General features: G+C 39.9%; 2 protein-coding genes across 3 annotated transcripts in view; both read right to left on the reverse strand.

Annotated features, from left to right (window-relative positions):
• phactr2 (phosphatase and actin regulator 2) overlaps positions 1-15,756 on the reverse strand; it is a 279,098-nt gene that overhangs the window by 176,470 nt on the left and 86,872 nt on the right. The gene's annotated exons all lie outside the window — the stretch shown is intronic.
• Positions 1-15,756, reverse strand: part of galnt2 (UDP-N-acetyl-alpha-D-galactosamine:polypeptide N-acetylgalactosaminyltransferase 2) — a 119,215-nt gene that overhangs the window by 19,204 nt on the left and 84,255 nt on the right. For both annotated transcript variants that reach the window (XM_083538553.1, XM_083538552.1), the window contains exon 7: positions 9,488-9,609. In XM_083538553.1, the coding sequence (XP_083394679.1) occupies positions 9,488-9,609 (122 nt within the window). The remainder of the gene's footprint in view (positions 1-9,487; positions 9,610-15,756) is intronic.

The raw sequence follows: 15,756 nt of genomic DNA on the forward strand, positions 1-15,756 counted from the left end.
TTTAGTGTTTTTCGAATATATCATTTACATCAACATTTAGATATCAATGACTGCATCTCTCCCTGAAACGAGTTGGAAAATCAAACATCCTGACCACAATCGGAAAAGTATAGCATGTTAATATATTTACAGTAGTGTAAAATCACATCATATCTCTAGTACTAGCATGAGTTTCAGCTGAAAATAGCCTGCTCGTAATGTGTGTTTTGACTGGTACCAGTCTAATTTGGATAAAACTGAAAGCTCCAGTACTGACAATGTCACTTACAAATGATGGAAAAGCAATTCTTGTCAGCTTGAAGAATTTACAGCAGATTCATTGTGACTTGAAGTTCTTGCCTGGATTTGCGCTTAAATTTGTGAGGCAATAGCACAGCTGGGAACACAAACAGATCCTCCAGTATTTGCGTAGCTTCTGACAAACGCTGCCATTTCTGTCATAGCAGCAGTCAGCAAAAAGTCCAGTAATAAATAATAAACCACACAGCACTTTTATTATATTCTTTATTTGCTTGGACGAGGAGAGCTCAGTGGAACAGGGAGTCCTTTCACTGAGGCTACAATAAGAAAAAAAAAACCCTGACATGACCAAGCATTTTCCCCCAGTTTACTGCTTTGCAACTTGAATTTACCTCAAACCTGCTGCTGAATTGGAAATATTTATCCCCCACTGCACTACTACCTCACATTCCTGATTCTGTATCTATTTCTTTATTATATAACTATATATTTATTCTTTTTATTCTGTTTCATTTAGAATGCTACATGCCTTTTAGTACACTTCTAACGTTGCAGTGCTGTTTTAACATGCAAGTTTCCTTTTTGGATGAGTAAAGTGATCAATCTATCCATCTACACTACACTGATAAATGTTTGTGGACATCTAACCATAAAACTCGTAGTGTTTTTCAAACATCCCATTCCAAATGTAGTCCCCATTTGCTGTTCAAATAACCTCTACTCTTCCACTAGATTTTAGAGTGTACTTGTGGAGATTTGTGCTCATTCAGCCACAAGAGTGTCAGTGAAGTCAGGTACTGGTGTTGGGTGAGGAGACCTGGTTCAGTTTAGGGGGAAAATGTAATCCTACATATACAATTGTGTGACTCCAACTTTATGATAACAGATTGGGGAAGAGCCACGTCTGGTGAGAATGTGTGTGCGTGCGTGTATGTATTAAGTATGTAAGTAAGCATGTATGCATGTATGTAACTAAGTATGTATCTATGTATACATGCATGTATGCATGTATAAGTAGGTATGTATTTACAGTATGTAAGTAAGTATGTATGTACAGTATGTAAGTAACCAAGTCCATATGTATGTATACATGCATGTATATATGCATGTATGTACAGAATGCATTTATGTATGTATGTATGTATGTATGTACAGTATGTAACTAAGTATGTATCTATGTATACATACATGTATGAGTATGTATGTATGTATGTATGTATGTACAGTATGTATGTAAGTATGCATGTATGTACAGAATGTATATGCAGGTATGTATGCATACATGTGTAAATAAGTAGGTATCTATTGAACCATCGATCCATCCATCGATCTATCCATCCATCCATCCATCCATCCATCCATCCATCCATCCATCCATCCATCCATCCACCCACCTACCGACCTACCAACCTACCTACCTACCAGGTAGCTTAGTGGTTAAGTTGTTGGACTTCTGTAATGTTAATGTATATGTATCCAAATCCTAGAATTTAAACAAATGACAAAAATTATTTCTTCACTGTAAATACTAAAATATTCCCCTTAAAAACAGAATTTAATGTTAACTTGCAGCACATTTAACCATGGATTACATGGTTAAAAACTGATAATTTCTAAAAGTGTTACAACAATGGGATTAATGCACCTGAATGTATAAATGTACACAGACTTTTAGGTGTACTAAGCAGAAACTATTCATACCATGGCTACACATTTGCAAATTAATGTTAAAAAGAAAGAAAAATCCATACAATCTTAGTGTTAATGAACTATAAAATGGGCAGATAGTAAACAGTAACACAATGACAGCATTGTTTATGCTTCTGATTTCAGAATCACAATAGAAGAGATTGTGTCTCTGGAGACATATTACCAGACATCACAGTCATGATTTTGATAAACACAAGCCTATAATGACAGCAAATATAAATGAAACTCATTACGGAGAGAATGGCAATAGCTAATGAATTCATCCCCTGAAAGATACTGCAGCAGTAACACTGTTACATGATTAAATGTAGAGCTGTTGCTATTGATTATTTTAGTAATTGAGTATTTTAATGATTATTCCAACGATTTATTTAAGTAATCGGATAACCCAGACATTAGGGTTGCACAAGCCAGTGCACTCTTTGTGCCGGTCCCAAGCCTGGATAAATGGGGAGGGTTGCGTTAGGAAGGACATCCAGCGTAAAACATGTGCCAAATCAAACATGCTGATCACAAACCTGAAATTCATACCGGATTGGTCGAGGACCGGGTTACCAATGACCGCCACAGGTATTGTTAGCCAACAGGGTACCGGTGGAAATTGGGCTACTGTTGGCCAAAGGTGGAGAAGGAGAGGAGGAAGACGTCTACAGGGACAGTAGGAAAGGAGAAGTAAAGCAGAGTGGAGGTTAGAGTGAGCACTATATGTTGGTACTATGACTGGTAAAGGGAGAGAGGTAACTGATATGATAAGAGAGGAAAAGGTAGAATTGTTGTGTGTCCAGAAGACCAAGTGGAAAGGGAGTAAGGCCAGGAACATTGGAAGGGGTTCAAACTGTTCTATCATGAACATAGGGGTGATCCTGAAGGAAGAGTAGAGTAAGAGTGTAGTGGAGGTGAAGAGAGTTTCTGATAGGGTGACCAGTTGGGGGGTGAGATAAAGGAGAAGAAAATATTCTGGAGTGGTAGAAGGTGTACCTAGAAATGAACAATTGGAGATTAGTGCACACTTCAATGGGCATGTAGGTAAAGAGAACAGAGGTGATGAGGTGGTGATGGGTAGGTATGGCCTTATGGAGAGGAATGTGGAAGAGCAGATGGTGGTAGATTTTGCTAAAAGGATGGAAATGGCAGTGGTAAATATAAGAGTGGCGGAAGGTGCACACAGGTGGACTATGTTCTATGTAGGAGGTGCAACCTGAAAGAGATTGGAGATTGTAAGATGTTGGCAGGGGACAGTGTTGCTAAATAGCATTTAATGGGAGGAGGAGAGTAAGGAATGAAAAAGGAATACAATGGTGGAAACTGAAGGAGGAAGACTGTAGTGTGAGGTTCAGGGAAGAGGTCAGACAGGGGCTCGGTGGTGGTGAAGAGGTGCTGGATGATTGGGCAACTACTGAAGAAGTGATAAGGGAGACAGCTAGAAAGGTATTTGGTGTAACATCTGGAAAGAGAAAGAAAGACAAAGAGAGTGGAATGAGGAAGTGCAGGAAAGCAAAAGTAGAAAACGGTTGGTGAATTGGGATCGACAGAGAGATGAGAAAAGTAGGCAGGAGCACAAGGAGATGCAGCAGCAGGTAAAGAGGGATGTGGCAAAAGCCTAGGAATAGGCATATAAGGATCTGTATGTGAAGTTGGACACTAAGGAAAGAGAAAAGGATTTGTACTGATTGGGCAAGTTAGAGCAAAAAAGAATGGAGGTGGAAATTTGTTGACTAGTGAGGAGATGGAGGGAGTATTTTAAGCAGCTGATAAACGAGGAAAATGAGAGAGAGAAAATTGGATGATGTGGAGATGGTAAAGCAGGAAGTAAATAGGATTAGTAAAGAGGAAGTAAGAGCAGCGATTGAGGGATAAAGAGTGGAAAGTTGGTTGTACCAGATGACATCCCGGTAGAAGCGTGGAGATGTTTAGGAGAGATAGCAGGGGAGTTTTTAACCAGATTGTTAAACAAAATTCTGGAAGGTGAGAGGATGCCTGAGGAATGGAGAAGGAGTGTGCTGGGACTGATCTTTAAGAATGAGGAAGACCTGCAGTAACTACAGGGGAATAAAGTTTATCAGTCACAACATGAAGGTATGAGAAAGAGTAGTGGAACCCAGGCTGAGAGAAGAGGTGACCATCTGTGAGCAACAGTATGGTTTCATGCCGAGAAAGAGCACCACAGACGCATTTGCTTTGAGAATGTTGGATGAAGTATAGAAAAGGACAGAAGGAGTTGCATTTTGTTTGTGGATTTAGAGAAGGCCGTACGACAGGGTGCTGAGAGAGGAGTTGGGGTACTGTATGAGGAAGTCAGGTGTGGCAGATAAGTATGTGAGGGTGGTGCAGGACATGTATGAGGACAGTGTGACAGCAGTGAGGTGTGCAGTAGGAATGACAGACTGGTTAAAGGTGGATTTGCATCAAGGATCAGCTCTGAGCACTTTTCTGTTTGCAGTGGTGATGGACAGGTTGACGGAAGAGGTCAGACAGAAGTCGCCGTGGACTATGATGTTTGCGGATAATATTGTTATTTGTGGTGAGAGTAGGGAGCAGGTTGAGTAGAGCCTGGAGAGATGAAGGTACATGCTGGAAATAAAAATTAGTAGGAGTAAGACAAAGTACATGTGTGTGAATGAGAGGAAGGGCAGTGCAGTGGTGTGGTTGCAAGGAGAAGAGGTGGAGATGGTGGAGGAGTTTAGGTTCCTGGGGTCAACAGTGCAAAGTAATGAAGAGTGTGTTAGAGAAATAAAGAAAAGTGTGCAGGCAGGGTGGAGTAGGTGGAGAAGAGTGGCAGGAGTGATTGTGATAGAAGGGTATCTGCGAGAGTAAAAGGGAAAGTTTATAGGACTGTGGTGAGACCTGCAAAGTTGTATGGTTTAGAGACAGTGGCATTGAGTAAAAGACAGGAGGTGGCGCTGGAGGTAGCAGAGCTGAAGATGTTGAGGTTTTCATTGGGAGTGACGACAATGGACAGGATTAGAAATGAGTTGATTAGAGGGACAGCGCATGTAGGTCGTTTTGAAAACAAGTTGAGAGAGGAGAGATTGAGATGGTTTGGACATGTGCAGAGGAGGGACATGGGGTATATCGGTATGAAAATGCTGAGGATGAAGCCATCAGGAAGGAGGAAAAGAGGAAGGCAACGGAGGAGGTTAATGGATGTGGTGAAGGAAGACATGCAGGTAGTTGGTTTGAAAGAGGCAGATGGAGAGGACAGGGGGGTATGGGTATGACCCGCTGTGGCGACCCCTAATGGGAGCAGCCGAAAGAAGAAGTAGTAGTATCAGATAAGAAGTAAATTTTTATTTATTAAAGCGCAATACGCAGTACAGTGTTTTATGTTTTAGTTTTAATTGATCCTAAATTTTGAAAACTTTCTTTGGCCCGAATTGTACACCAGCGCATTTGTCTAATCCTGACTTTTTTCCCCTCACAATTCCTTTCTTTCTCGTATACATCCGACATTTCTGGTGCATCCACTGGTAACCATGTTGTCGGCCTGAAGTTTGAAGCTGTTGGTGTAAGAATGAAGCTTCTCTGCTTCATCTGTATCCTTTAGAGCTGATTGTTAGACAGAGTTCTCTCCAGATATCAGAGGCTTAGTTTAATACCATGCATTTCTATTTATTGTAGCTGATTTCATTTTCCATGCGTAAAGCTTTCTGGCACTACAGAGGGGGTGACACTGCCGGATTGGTCGCAATTGCAAGAAATAAAGTCAGAACTTTGAGAAATAAAGTCAGACGTGCGAGAAGAAATATTTGGAATTGCGAGAAAAAGGCGGAATTAAACTAACTTTTTAAATGTCGCAGAAACGAGCTTGTCTAATACTAATTAAAATCTTCTCCTAAATTTTTTCCTCCTCATTCATCTATTTTTTCATTATGCAGCTTCTTCTGTTGTTACCTGTCCAAAGCGTGCCAGAGTACAGCGGGTGGTGCGTCGGTAATAACGGTCCGCGGGGAGACAAAATGCACAGTGTATAATAATTTGCCTCGATTATTTTTTTGTATTTGAATCACTCGAGGAATTGTTTCAGCCTTAGTCTAGTGATGGATACACTACATTATCTTGCACTGTGCAAGCTACTGATAGTAATATACAGTAAAATGAACCCAAATGAAAAGATTGGATAATCTTAAAAAAAAAAAAAAAATGGAGCAAAATAAATGGCTTTCCAAAATGAACAATAAATGTGCCTTTTAGCGATCAGAAATCTGCATAATGGAAAGGACTATGACCCATGTCAAAAATAGCATGTGGTAGCATTACATTTTTCCCTTCACTTAAACTAGGCGACCCAAACCTGTTCCAGCATGACAAATTCCCTTGTGCACAATCCAAACTACAAATACATGTGGTTTACATGGTTTGGAGTGGAAAATCTTGAGTGGCCTCCTTTAGAGCTCTGACCTCAACCCTCTTATACACATTTGGAATGATTTCAATCCCTGACTGCACCCCAAGACTCCTCAACCTACATCAGTACCTGACTTTACAAACCCCTCTTGTGACTGAATGAGAACAGGTCTTCATAACCATAATCACAGCACTCCAAAATCTAATGGAACCTCCTCCCAGCAAAGTGGAGTGTGGAAATATGGAGTGAGATGTTAAAAAAAAATCACTTGCACTATAAGAACACCTGACCATAAGATTCATTAATGTCGATGTGACAGATTTTACCAAATAATCCATGTGACAAACCGACCTCACACAAACTAGGAAAAGCTCTGACATTTTTTTTTTAAATACCTGTGGCAGTTTTCAAAGTAAGAGTAAATGAGCATGCTTGTAATTACAGAAGATTTGTTTTTATTAGAGCTTTATCAGCACATTTTTGTAAAAGTATACCCACAGCAATGTATTGAACAGTAATCGCCTCTTTTGCCATTGCTATTTCTATGAAATAAAAAGCTAAAGTGTATTAGATTAGGAATAGGAGCAGAATTTCTGCGCTTGAAAGCGTTTTGCTCAAACTAATCCTAAAATACTCACATGAGCGCACATGTTGGTCTGGATAAACTTGATAAATGCCACTATAGTGAAATCTAGGGTCTGGAAAAAAAATCTAGGGTCTGGGGTCTGGCAAAAAAAAGAATAATAATAAAACTTTCTATATAAGCGTAAGTTTTTCACATGATGAAAGACAAATGTGACTTGTGTAAGTTGCTGAAAAGCTCTATACCTTTATACCTTAGTGGAATGATAAGACACCTATTCAGTTTAGTTTAGCAAAAATGCCCAGATAACGAAGTTTACATACTGTTTACAGCTGGCAGCATTTGAAACAGTTGATATGTTCTGATAGACTGACACTGTTTTGTGTAAGTGAATTCATAGACTTTATTTGTCACATATGCATTACAGCACAGTGAAATTCTTTCTTCGCATATCCCAGCTTGCTCGGAAACTGGGGTCAGAGCGCAGGGTCAGCCAGGATACGGCACCCCTGGAGCACAGAGGGTTTAGGACCTTGTTTAAGGGCCCAAGAGTGGCAGCTTGGCGATACCGGGGCTTGAAACCCCGGCCTTCCGATCAGTAACCCAGCGCCTTAACCACTGAGCTACCACTCCCCATGGCACACGACTTCACGCTATACCACTATACATTATACAAGTGCTATTGAGAATGCAGAGGAGTAAAAGTGTATTATTTCATTTTGCTTTAAACAGGAAACATCTTAGGCACCTTAAAAGTGCACCTGTGCTGTAGTTCCACCCCCAGCGAATGATTACACCTTGTAAGTACGTCACCACCACATATAATCAAGAATTTATCTCCAACACTGGAAATGGAAATGTGCTTTGGTGTGCTCATCTGCATAAGCTGCCATGTGTGTGTTTTAAGTTCCTGGTCCAAACAGGAAACAAATATCTATTAATTAAGTTATGTTTGCTGAAGAATGTCACACCCATTTAGCATGTGTGCGCGCACACATAAAAAAAACAGAGCAAGCATTTCTATCTGTCTGTCTGTCTGTCTGTCTGTCTAGAATTTTACACAACACATACATCTGCGTATATACAGTATGTGTGAAATTCTTTGCATTCAAGATTTCTGTTCATTTTATAGTTTAGTATGTAGTACACTTCCAGATAAACCCAACAGACCTTATTCAAAGCGCATATATAGTGAATTACCAAAGAAATTCATCTGAGCATTTCCTTTACTTTGCAGTTTGAATAGTTAAACTGCTAAATTCTACATTAAATGATAGTCTTTCATAAAATCCAATAAACCTTTGACTATTCAAATTCTGTTCATTACGTTAATGTGATTATTAGATTTAGCTAAATAAGTCTAGTTTTAGTAACTTTTCTTTCTTTCTTTTGGCTACTCTGTCCTGATGAAGAAATCAATCGTATTTGAGGACATTGTTAAAAGTTTCTACACTGCATTATACACAGACCCAACAGCGCTGGCACGGGATAATCTGTAAACATTTCCAGATTTTGGATCTTCAGACTCTGTTGTTTTGTTGATGAGATCTGTCCACAGATTTTTCTACTGGCCTCACCTACTGCCAAAATCTCCTTTTGGAGTACATTTCTTTGGGAAAGGCTACAGAATCAGCTAATGAACAACAGCAAATACTTCAGCAAACAGCCATTCGTTGGCAGCCATTCTTCAGAAAGGTCAGGAAGATTGGTGTGGGGGTTTGGAGTGATTGATTGATTCCATACATCTGTCACCAGATCCATACAAATACTTAATGCTGTGCATTGTGACTCAATCACCCGGGATGGATAATATTTGCAGGCCTGAGAGGGGTTCACGTAGATCGTTTCATTTTGCAAACACTATATGGACAAAAGTACAGGGACACCTGCATTTTCCAGCCATATGTGGTTCTTCTACAAACTGTTACCACAAAGTTAAAAAGGTACACTTTTTTTTTAGGAGGCCCTTGGGGCTTTTGGTAGCAGTACATATTTCCCTTCACTAGAACTAGGAGACCCAAACCTGTTCCAGCATGACAATGCTGCTGTCTACAAAGTGAGGATGTGGTTTAAATGGGCTGGAGTGAAAGATCTTGAGAGGCCTGCAATAGATCTCTAGCCCCAACCCTATTGAAGATTTATTAATTGGAACGCTGGCTACACCCCAGGCCTCCTCACCCTACATCACTGATTTTACTAACACCTTTGTAGCTGAATGAGCACAAATCTTCACAACCATACTCCAGAGTGGAGGTTGTTATAATAGCAAATGTGGAATGAGATGTTCAAAAACGCACACATGAATCCCTTATGGTCAAGGTATCCACAAACTTTTGTCAATGTAGTGCACATACAGCAGAAATGAACATAGTGCAGGACAACACTGTGCTCATAGTCTGAAACGCAGTAGTTTGTTTTTTCACTTAAAACAAAGCCAAAGCTCTGACCTGATCTGCTCGGACTGTCAGACTGTGAGCACAGCGTCCTCCAGCGCAACGTTAATTAACAATCTGTCAAAACCACGACTGTAACCAACGATTTGTCCTTCTTGTATTTGTGTGTGTGTGTGTGTGTGTGTGTGTGTGTGTGTGAGTGGAAGCAACACTCACCTCAGCAACTCTCTCCAGTAGAGGCTCCAGCCAGTGTTCATTACATTCACAGTGGCTGTCTAGGAAAGTCAGGACACTGGCCGTGGCTGCATCTGCTCCTCGAACACGTGACCGCATCAGACCTGAGATAATGCGCGCGCACACACACACACACACACACACACACACACACACACACACACACACACACCTGGTTAGGAACCTCATCTGACTTAATTATAATGCAGGTCATGAATGTCAAGCTAAACCTCAATCAAACCCTAAATACAACTCCACTAATTAAACGGTTTACTTGTCCTGAGGTCAGAAAGATCCGACATTATTAATTATGTGGGGGAAACATATACCCACCCCGACATTTACACACCCCACATGCACTTATACAATGTGGAATGAGCTGTACACAAGTGCATAAACATGAACAAATACTAAACACACCAAATAAACATAAAACACTTTTGTACGTCGCTCTGGATAAGGGCGTCTGCTAAATGCCACAAATGCAAATGTAAACATGCACAAGCGAACACAGACACACCAAACACACACACACAAAAAAACTACACCAATATCACATACACATCACACAAAAACAAGCCTACAGACACTACAGCCATGTGCACAAAAATCACACACTTTACACACAAAGCAAAGACAAAAGCATACATGTGCGCGCGCACACACACACACACACACACACACACACACACACACACACACACACACACACACACACACACACGTGCAGTGTGTGGAGTCTGAGCTGCACTGGAGCAATGTGATCTCTGCACCAACATCACAGTTTACTTGTTAATCAACAAATCTCCAGTGGGACTCAAACATCACTGTTCTCTCATGACAATCTCTGGACTGAAAGAAAAAAAAAAAACCACAACAAAAAAACCCACAATACTACAATGTCCACTTCCTGTCCTTTTCCTGATCACATTACTCTCCATATATCGCACTGTAGCTCAGCTACTCAGCACCTCCCACAGCTGATACCATTCCACATCCATTTAGATGAAATACTCCTAAACATGACCTCAATACATCCAATGAAATTGTAAAAATGTTAAAGAGCCAAGCATGTGCGTGTGTAATGGGAGTGAAGAAACGGCTGAAATGAAAACCAGAAGAGCGAAAAACGTTTCTCGGGATGGCGATCAAGAACACCTTCCAAAAAGCACACTCGCTTCGCATGACGGTGTTTATTCTGTTTAAAAACCTCGCCCTCTGTATAAAAGCCGTGTGCTTTATAAAGCTGCTCAGTATTAAAGCCGGCGTCGTCTCCGTCTCTTCTCTCCAGCTAAGCAGCCTGATTGCTTGCTTGTTACTTATCTGGAAGTCTGTTCAGGTAAACACCACAAACATTTGGGGGAAAATCCATTAAAACGATTAGACACTTTACATAACTGCCTGAGGTCATTGAGGAACAACCAGATGCTGAATTCCGATCATTTCTTTTTAGAAGCAAGATGATTGCACTATTATAGCCATCATAAAGTATTTATTTGATCATTTATACTCACAGATTTTCCTAAACCACTAAACCAAGGTGTTGTATGGTTTTTTTTCTTTCAACTGTGGAGGCGGTATCTCAGTGTTTAAGTCATTGGACTCTGGATTATGAAAATCACAAGTTCAGATTCAACCACCAAGCTGCCACTGCTGGGCCTTTGGGTCCTTAACCCACATCTGCTCAGTTGTAATTTGTAAATCTAAATGTAACTGAAGACATCAGAGGTGACCATGTCTCACTCGTGTCCCCTAAATAGTCACTATATATTTTTTCATACTGTTTGAAGGAGCATTTTAGGGGATATGAATGGGTCACCTCTGCTGTGATTCAATACTATTACAAAATGAATGATATTACCTAATTAATAATGAAACAACAATAAATAATAATCGTACCATAGTCAGTCTGAATCATCATCATCTTCTTTTGGCTTCTTCCATTAGAGGTCGCCACAGCGGATCATCTGTCCCCATACCCCTCTGTCCTCTACATCTGCCCTCTTTCACAATAACTACCTGCATGTCTTCCTTCACCACATCCATAAACCTCCTCCTTGGCCTTCCTCTTTTCCTCCTTCCTGGCGGCTCCATCCTCAGCATTCTCCTACAGATATACCCCATGTCTCTCCTCTGCACATGTCCGAGCCATCTCAATCGCACCTCCCTCACCTGGTCTCCAAAAACGTCCTACATGTGCTGTTCCTCTAATAAACTTATAGTCAGCCTGAATACTGTTTCAGATTGACTGGATGATGTAAAGCAACCTGGTGAACACACAGTTTACTTATCCGCTGCCTTCTGCATATAGAATAAGACAGCGATTGTAAACATTTCCTAATGGCCCTATTTAAACAAAAGGTAGGGAGGTGGTAGCCTGGTGGTTAAGCTGTTGGACTTGATCTAAAGTTTATGAGTTCAAATCCCAGAGCCTCCAAGCTACAGATCTTAAGCAAGGCCCCTAACCTTGTAAACATTAGATAATTGTAAGTCGCTCTGGAAAAGGTCAGCCAAATATTGTAAGTATTAAATAAAAAAATGGAAACCTTACATCACAAGCTTATTCCTTTATATGTTTTAGAGCGAGCAGAATTCTAGATCTAAAACCCATACACATACTTTTATGTAATCCGAAGCATTCAACCATTTCTGACCACACAGGCTGCCCTGGTGCTTGTTCAGTCTCTTGTCATTTCAAGACTGGACTACTGCAACTTCCTGCTGGCAGGTCTTCTCCTGAACTCTATTTGTCCACTGTAAATGATCCAAAATGCAGCTGTACAACTTCTGATCTGCCCAAGTTCTCCCACACCACCCCACTGCTGTGCTTCCATCACTGGCTTCCAGTAGCTGCATGTATCAAATTCAAAACACTGATGCTTGCCTACAAGGCCAAAAATGGACCAGCACCATCTTACCTCAGAGACCTCATCACACCTCACACTGCACCAAGCTGTCTGAGATCCTCCAGCACTGCTCGACTGGTACCACCTTCTCTCAAAATGAGGGGTAAGTATACTTCAAGGGTCTTCTCTGTTCTGGCACCGAGGTGGTGGAATGAACTTCTCCTAGATGTCTGGATGTATCTTTAAGTGACAGTTGAAGATCTACCTTTTCCTGAAACACTTAAACTAGCACTTTTCAAGTTTGCTTTGTAAAAAGCAAGAAATGTAGTCTGATTTATCTTAAATTTGTAATCTAGCATACCAGTTTAGATTTATTCATTGCTAGAGCCTCAAAGCACTCTTACATTGCTCTGGACGAGGGCCATGGCATAACTGGGATAATCCACACCTAGGTGTGCGTTACTCTATTATCAAGCACTCCACTTCATGTCGGGTGGAGATTCTCCTCCGCGTCTTGCATTTGAATCACTTCCCGCACACCTAGCAATGACTTATCCCTACCACAGAGCTGATAGGTCAGAAGGCGTTCAGTCATTTTCATTAACAGCAGCTCCACAGTTGTGATAACTGACAGCAGGTTTATTATACAGGTTTAAACCGATTAAAGGATGACACATCGTTCATTAAACTAAATCATACCAGGAAAAAAACCCCAAAAAACATGGCTTGTTCTATTCAGATGACATTTACATTTATTTAATTGGTCGATACCCTTATCCAGGGCGATTTACAATTTATTAATCTCATTTATACAACTGAACAGTTAAGGGCCTGGCTCAAGGGCCCAAAAGTGGCAGCCTGGCAATGCTGGGATTTGAACTCATGAACTTTCTATCAGAAGCCCAACGATTTGAAAACCGAGCTACCACTTCCCCTAAATAGTGAAATATTCAAACATCGACACTGTTCACAGATTTATGAATGTAATTCATAGAAAAATTTGAATTTAGGGAAAAAGAAAACAAATGCAAAATGTGCATTTTCATAAGCTTTAAAATCAAAACTGTCATGAAAAAGGTTTAACTTATAAATAATTTTACTGAAATAACAACATTTCTTAAATGGGAAAAAAAGAACTTACTAAAATAGCAATTAAACATTTGGCTTAGTGAAATTGTAAATGCAATGTATTGTCAATGCAGAGTGAATTAACTTCTGTAGCACCGAATCAAGAGAGCTGCATTTTAGTTATTTAGCATTAGAGTTAAAAATGAGAAAGATTAGTAAATCTATATTTATTAAAATTAAATGGAACATTTCTCTAAATAAGAAGAAAATTTTAGACTTTTTTCCCCCACACAGTACTGCACTATACAAAGTACAGCAGTAACAGTACGGGTTCTAGACATTCCTCTTGCTGAAACACTTAACTAGCACTGTTCCTGGTTTGTTTTAGTCTTTGCTTATATCCATGAAAAAAAAATTCCTCTCAGCGGAGTTTTAAGATGATGGTATCTTAAATTTGTAATCCAGTGAACCAGTGTTGACTTATTGATAGAGACTCGAAGCACTTTTTCACGTCACTCTGTATAAGATGTCTGCTAAATGCTGTGAATGTAAATGTGCATCTACAAGCAAATGTATTCCTTTTACATTTCTACATGAGTAAAAGTACTTGCTTTTGAATGTAGTCAGTCATCAAAAGTAAAAATTCTGACCTACATTTAATTTACAGCATCTGGCAGACTCTCTTATCCTAAACATCTTACAATTATCTTATTTTTATACACTGAGCAGTTGAGGTTTAAGGGCCTTGCACAGGAGCCCAGCATTGATACATTAGTGATGTGATTTAACATCAAGCCTTGCAATCCCAACCTTAACAAACATTAAACACCTTAAGCACTAAATTACCACTTCCTCAAACTAGGAGAAATCTTATCACTGACCTGGGATTGGCAATTCACTGTTCCATTCTCCTGCATATCATACCTGCTTTCGGACCTACAGATTTTTCTATTGTTACAGGCACAAGAGGGAAAAAACCCTAACACTATACATACTCTAGTGAGAACTGTGGGGTTACACTTGTGCTCTCACTGAAGAATCTCAAAAAGTTTCCAAAATTAGAAATACTCTAATAAAGCACAAAAAGTCCACCACCGCATTCACCTCCACCTCATTATCACAAAGCTCTCATGTTGTATGTTGAACGGGTTTTCCCACCACCTCATTGGCATTATTTTTCAGTTCCTCGACTTACAATTCTCTTTGAAAACTGAACTTGACACAACGAGCTAAAAACATTCAGCACGTACAAGAACCCTTGTTACAGGGATATCCTCATTCTTTTACTCTCTGTAGAGCTACACATTCTTCTGAGATACTAGTGGTCCTGTCACCCTCTGCTTTCAGGACCTGCTTGTTACTTCCTGACACCTACATCTGGATGGAGTTCTCTTCAATAAGAAACCACTCACTGCAGCTCAGGATGGCTCCACATAAACAGCCTAAAGATCCATGAGGTTGCTGTGGAGAGTTATACTGGAGAACAATGAAGATGGATTTGGACAGTAATTAATATAAACAGTTTGCTATAATGGCTTAGGGCTGCAATTGGCATGAACGATTTTGCATTCAAGTGTCCGTCAGTGATCAGCTGATAACCTCAACAATGATCAAGCTATAATGAATGGATGTTCAGTGTCCCCAGAGAAGGATGAGTTTCCTTTTGAGTCGGGTTCCTGTTGAGGTTTCTTCCTCATAACAACCTCAGGGAGTTTCTCCTTGCCACCGTCACCAATAGTTTCTGCATTAAGGATCTTATCTTTTAGTTGTTACTCCTACGCATTTATGTTCTATGGGGGAACGGGGATTTTCTTCTCGTCCAACTAAACTTTGGAATTCTCTCCCCCATTAAGATCAGGCAAGCGGAACCTTTTAGTGTTTTTAAATCGGCTCTTTAAACCTTTTTTCTTTTTCAAAAAAGCTTTTATGTGGTTCGTTTTTAAAATTTATGTTTGATGTTTTCATTTTCTTTCTCCTTTCCATGAGATGTAACTTTTAAAAGCACTATATAGAATAAAGATTTGTATAATTAATCGTTTTTTTCCTCTATAAAGCTGCTTTGTGACGATATTTAGGGTTATAAGCACTGTACACACAAAGTAAATAGCTGTGGCTGCACACAATAAAGGGGAAAAAAGCACATGCAAATTATTGCGAGTAACGTTTGAACATAACGAATGAAACAGAAAAGTACGTACTACAAAAATGTGTCAATTCACCTTGTACAAATGGTTACGTTTTATTTATTACTGAATGACGTCCCACTTTTTAACTTCACCTCACCAACAATAATATATATGTTAGGTTATTAGATCAAACGTGCAGTACACATATGAA

Source organism: Silurus aristotelis, assembly GCF_946808225.1.
Source record: "Silurus aristotelis genome assembly, chromosome: 4".
NCBI lineage: Eukaryota > Metazoa > Chordata > Actinopteri > Siluriformes > Siluridae > Silurus > Silurus aristotelis.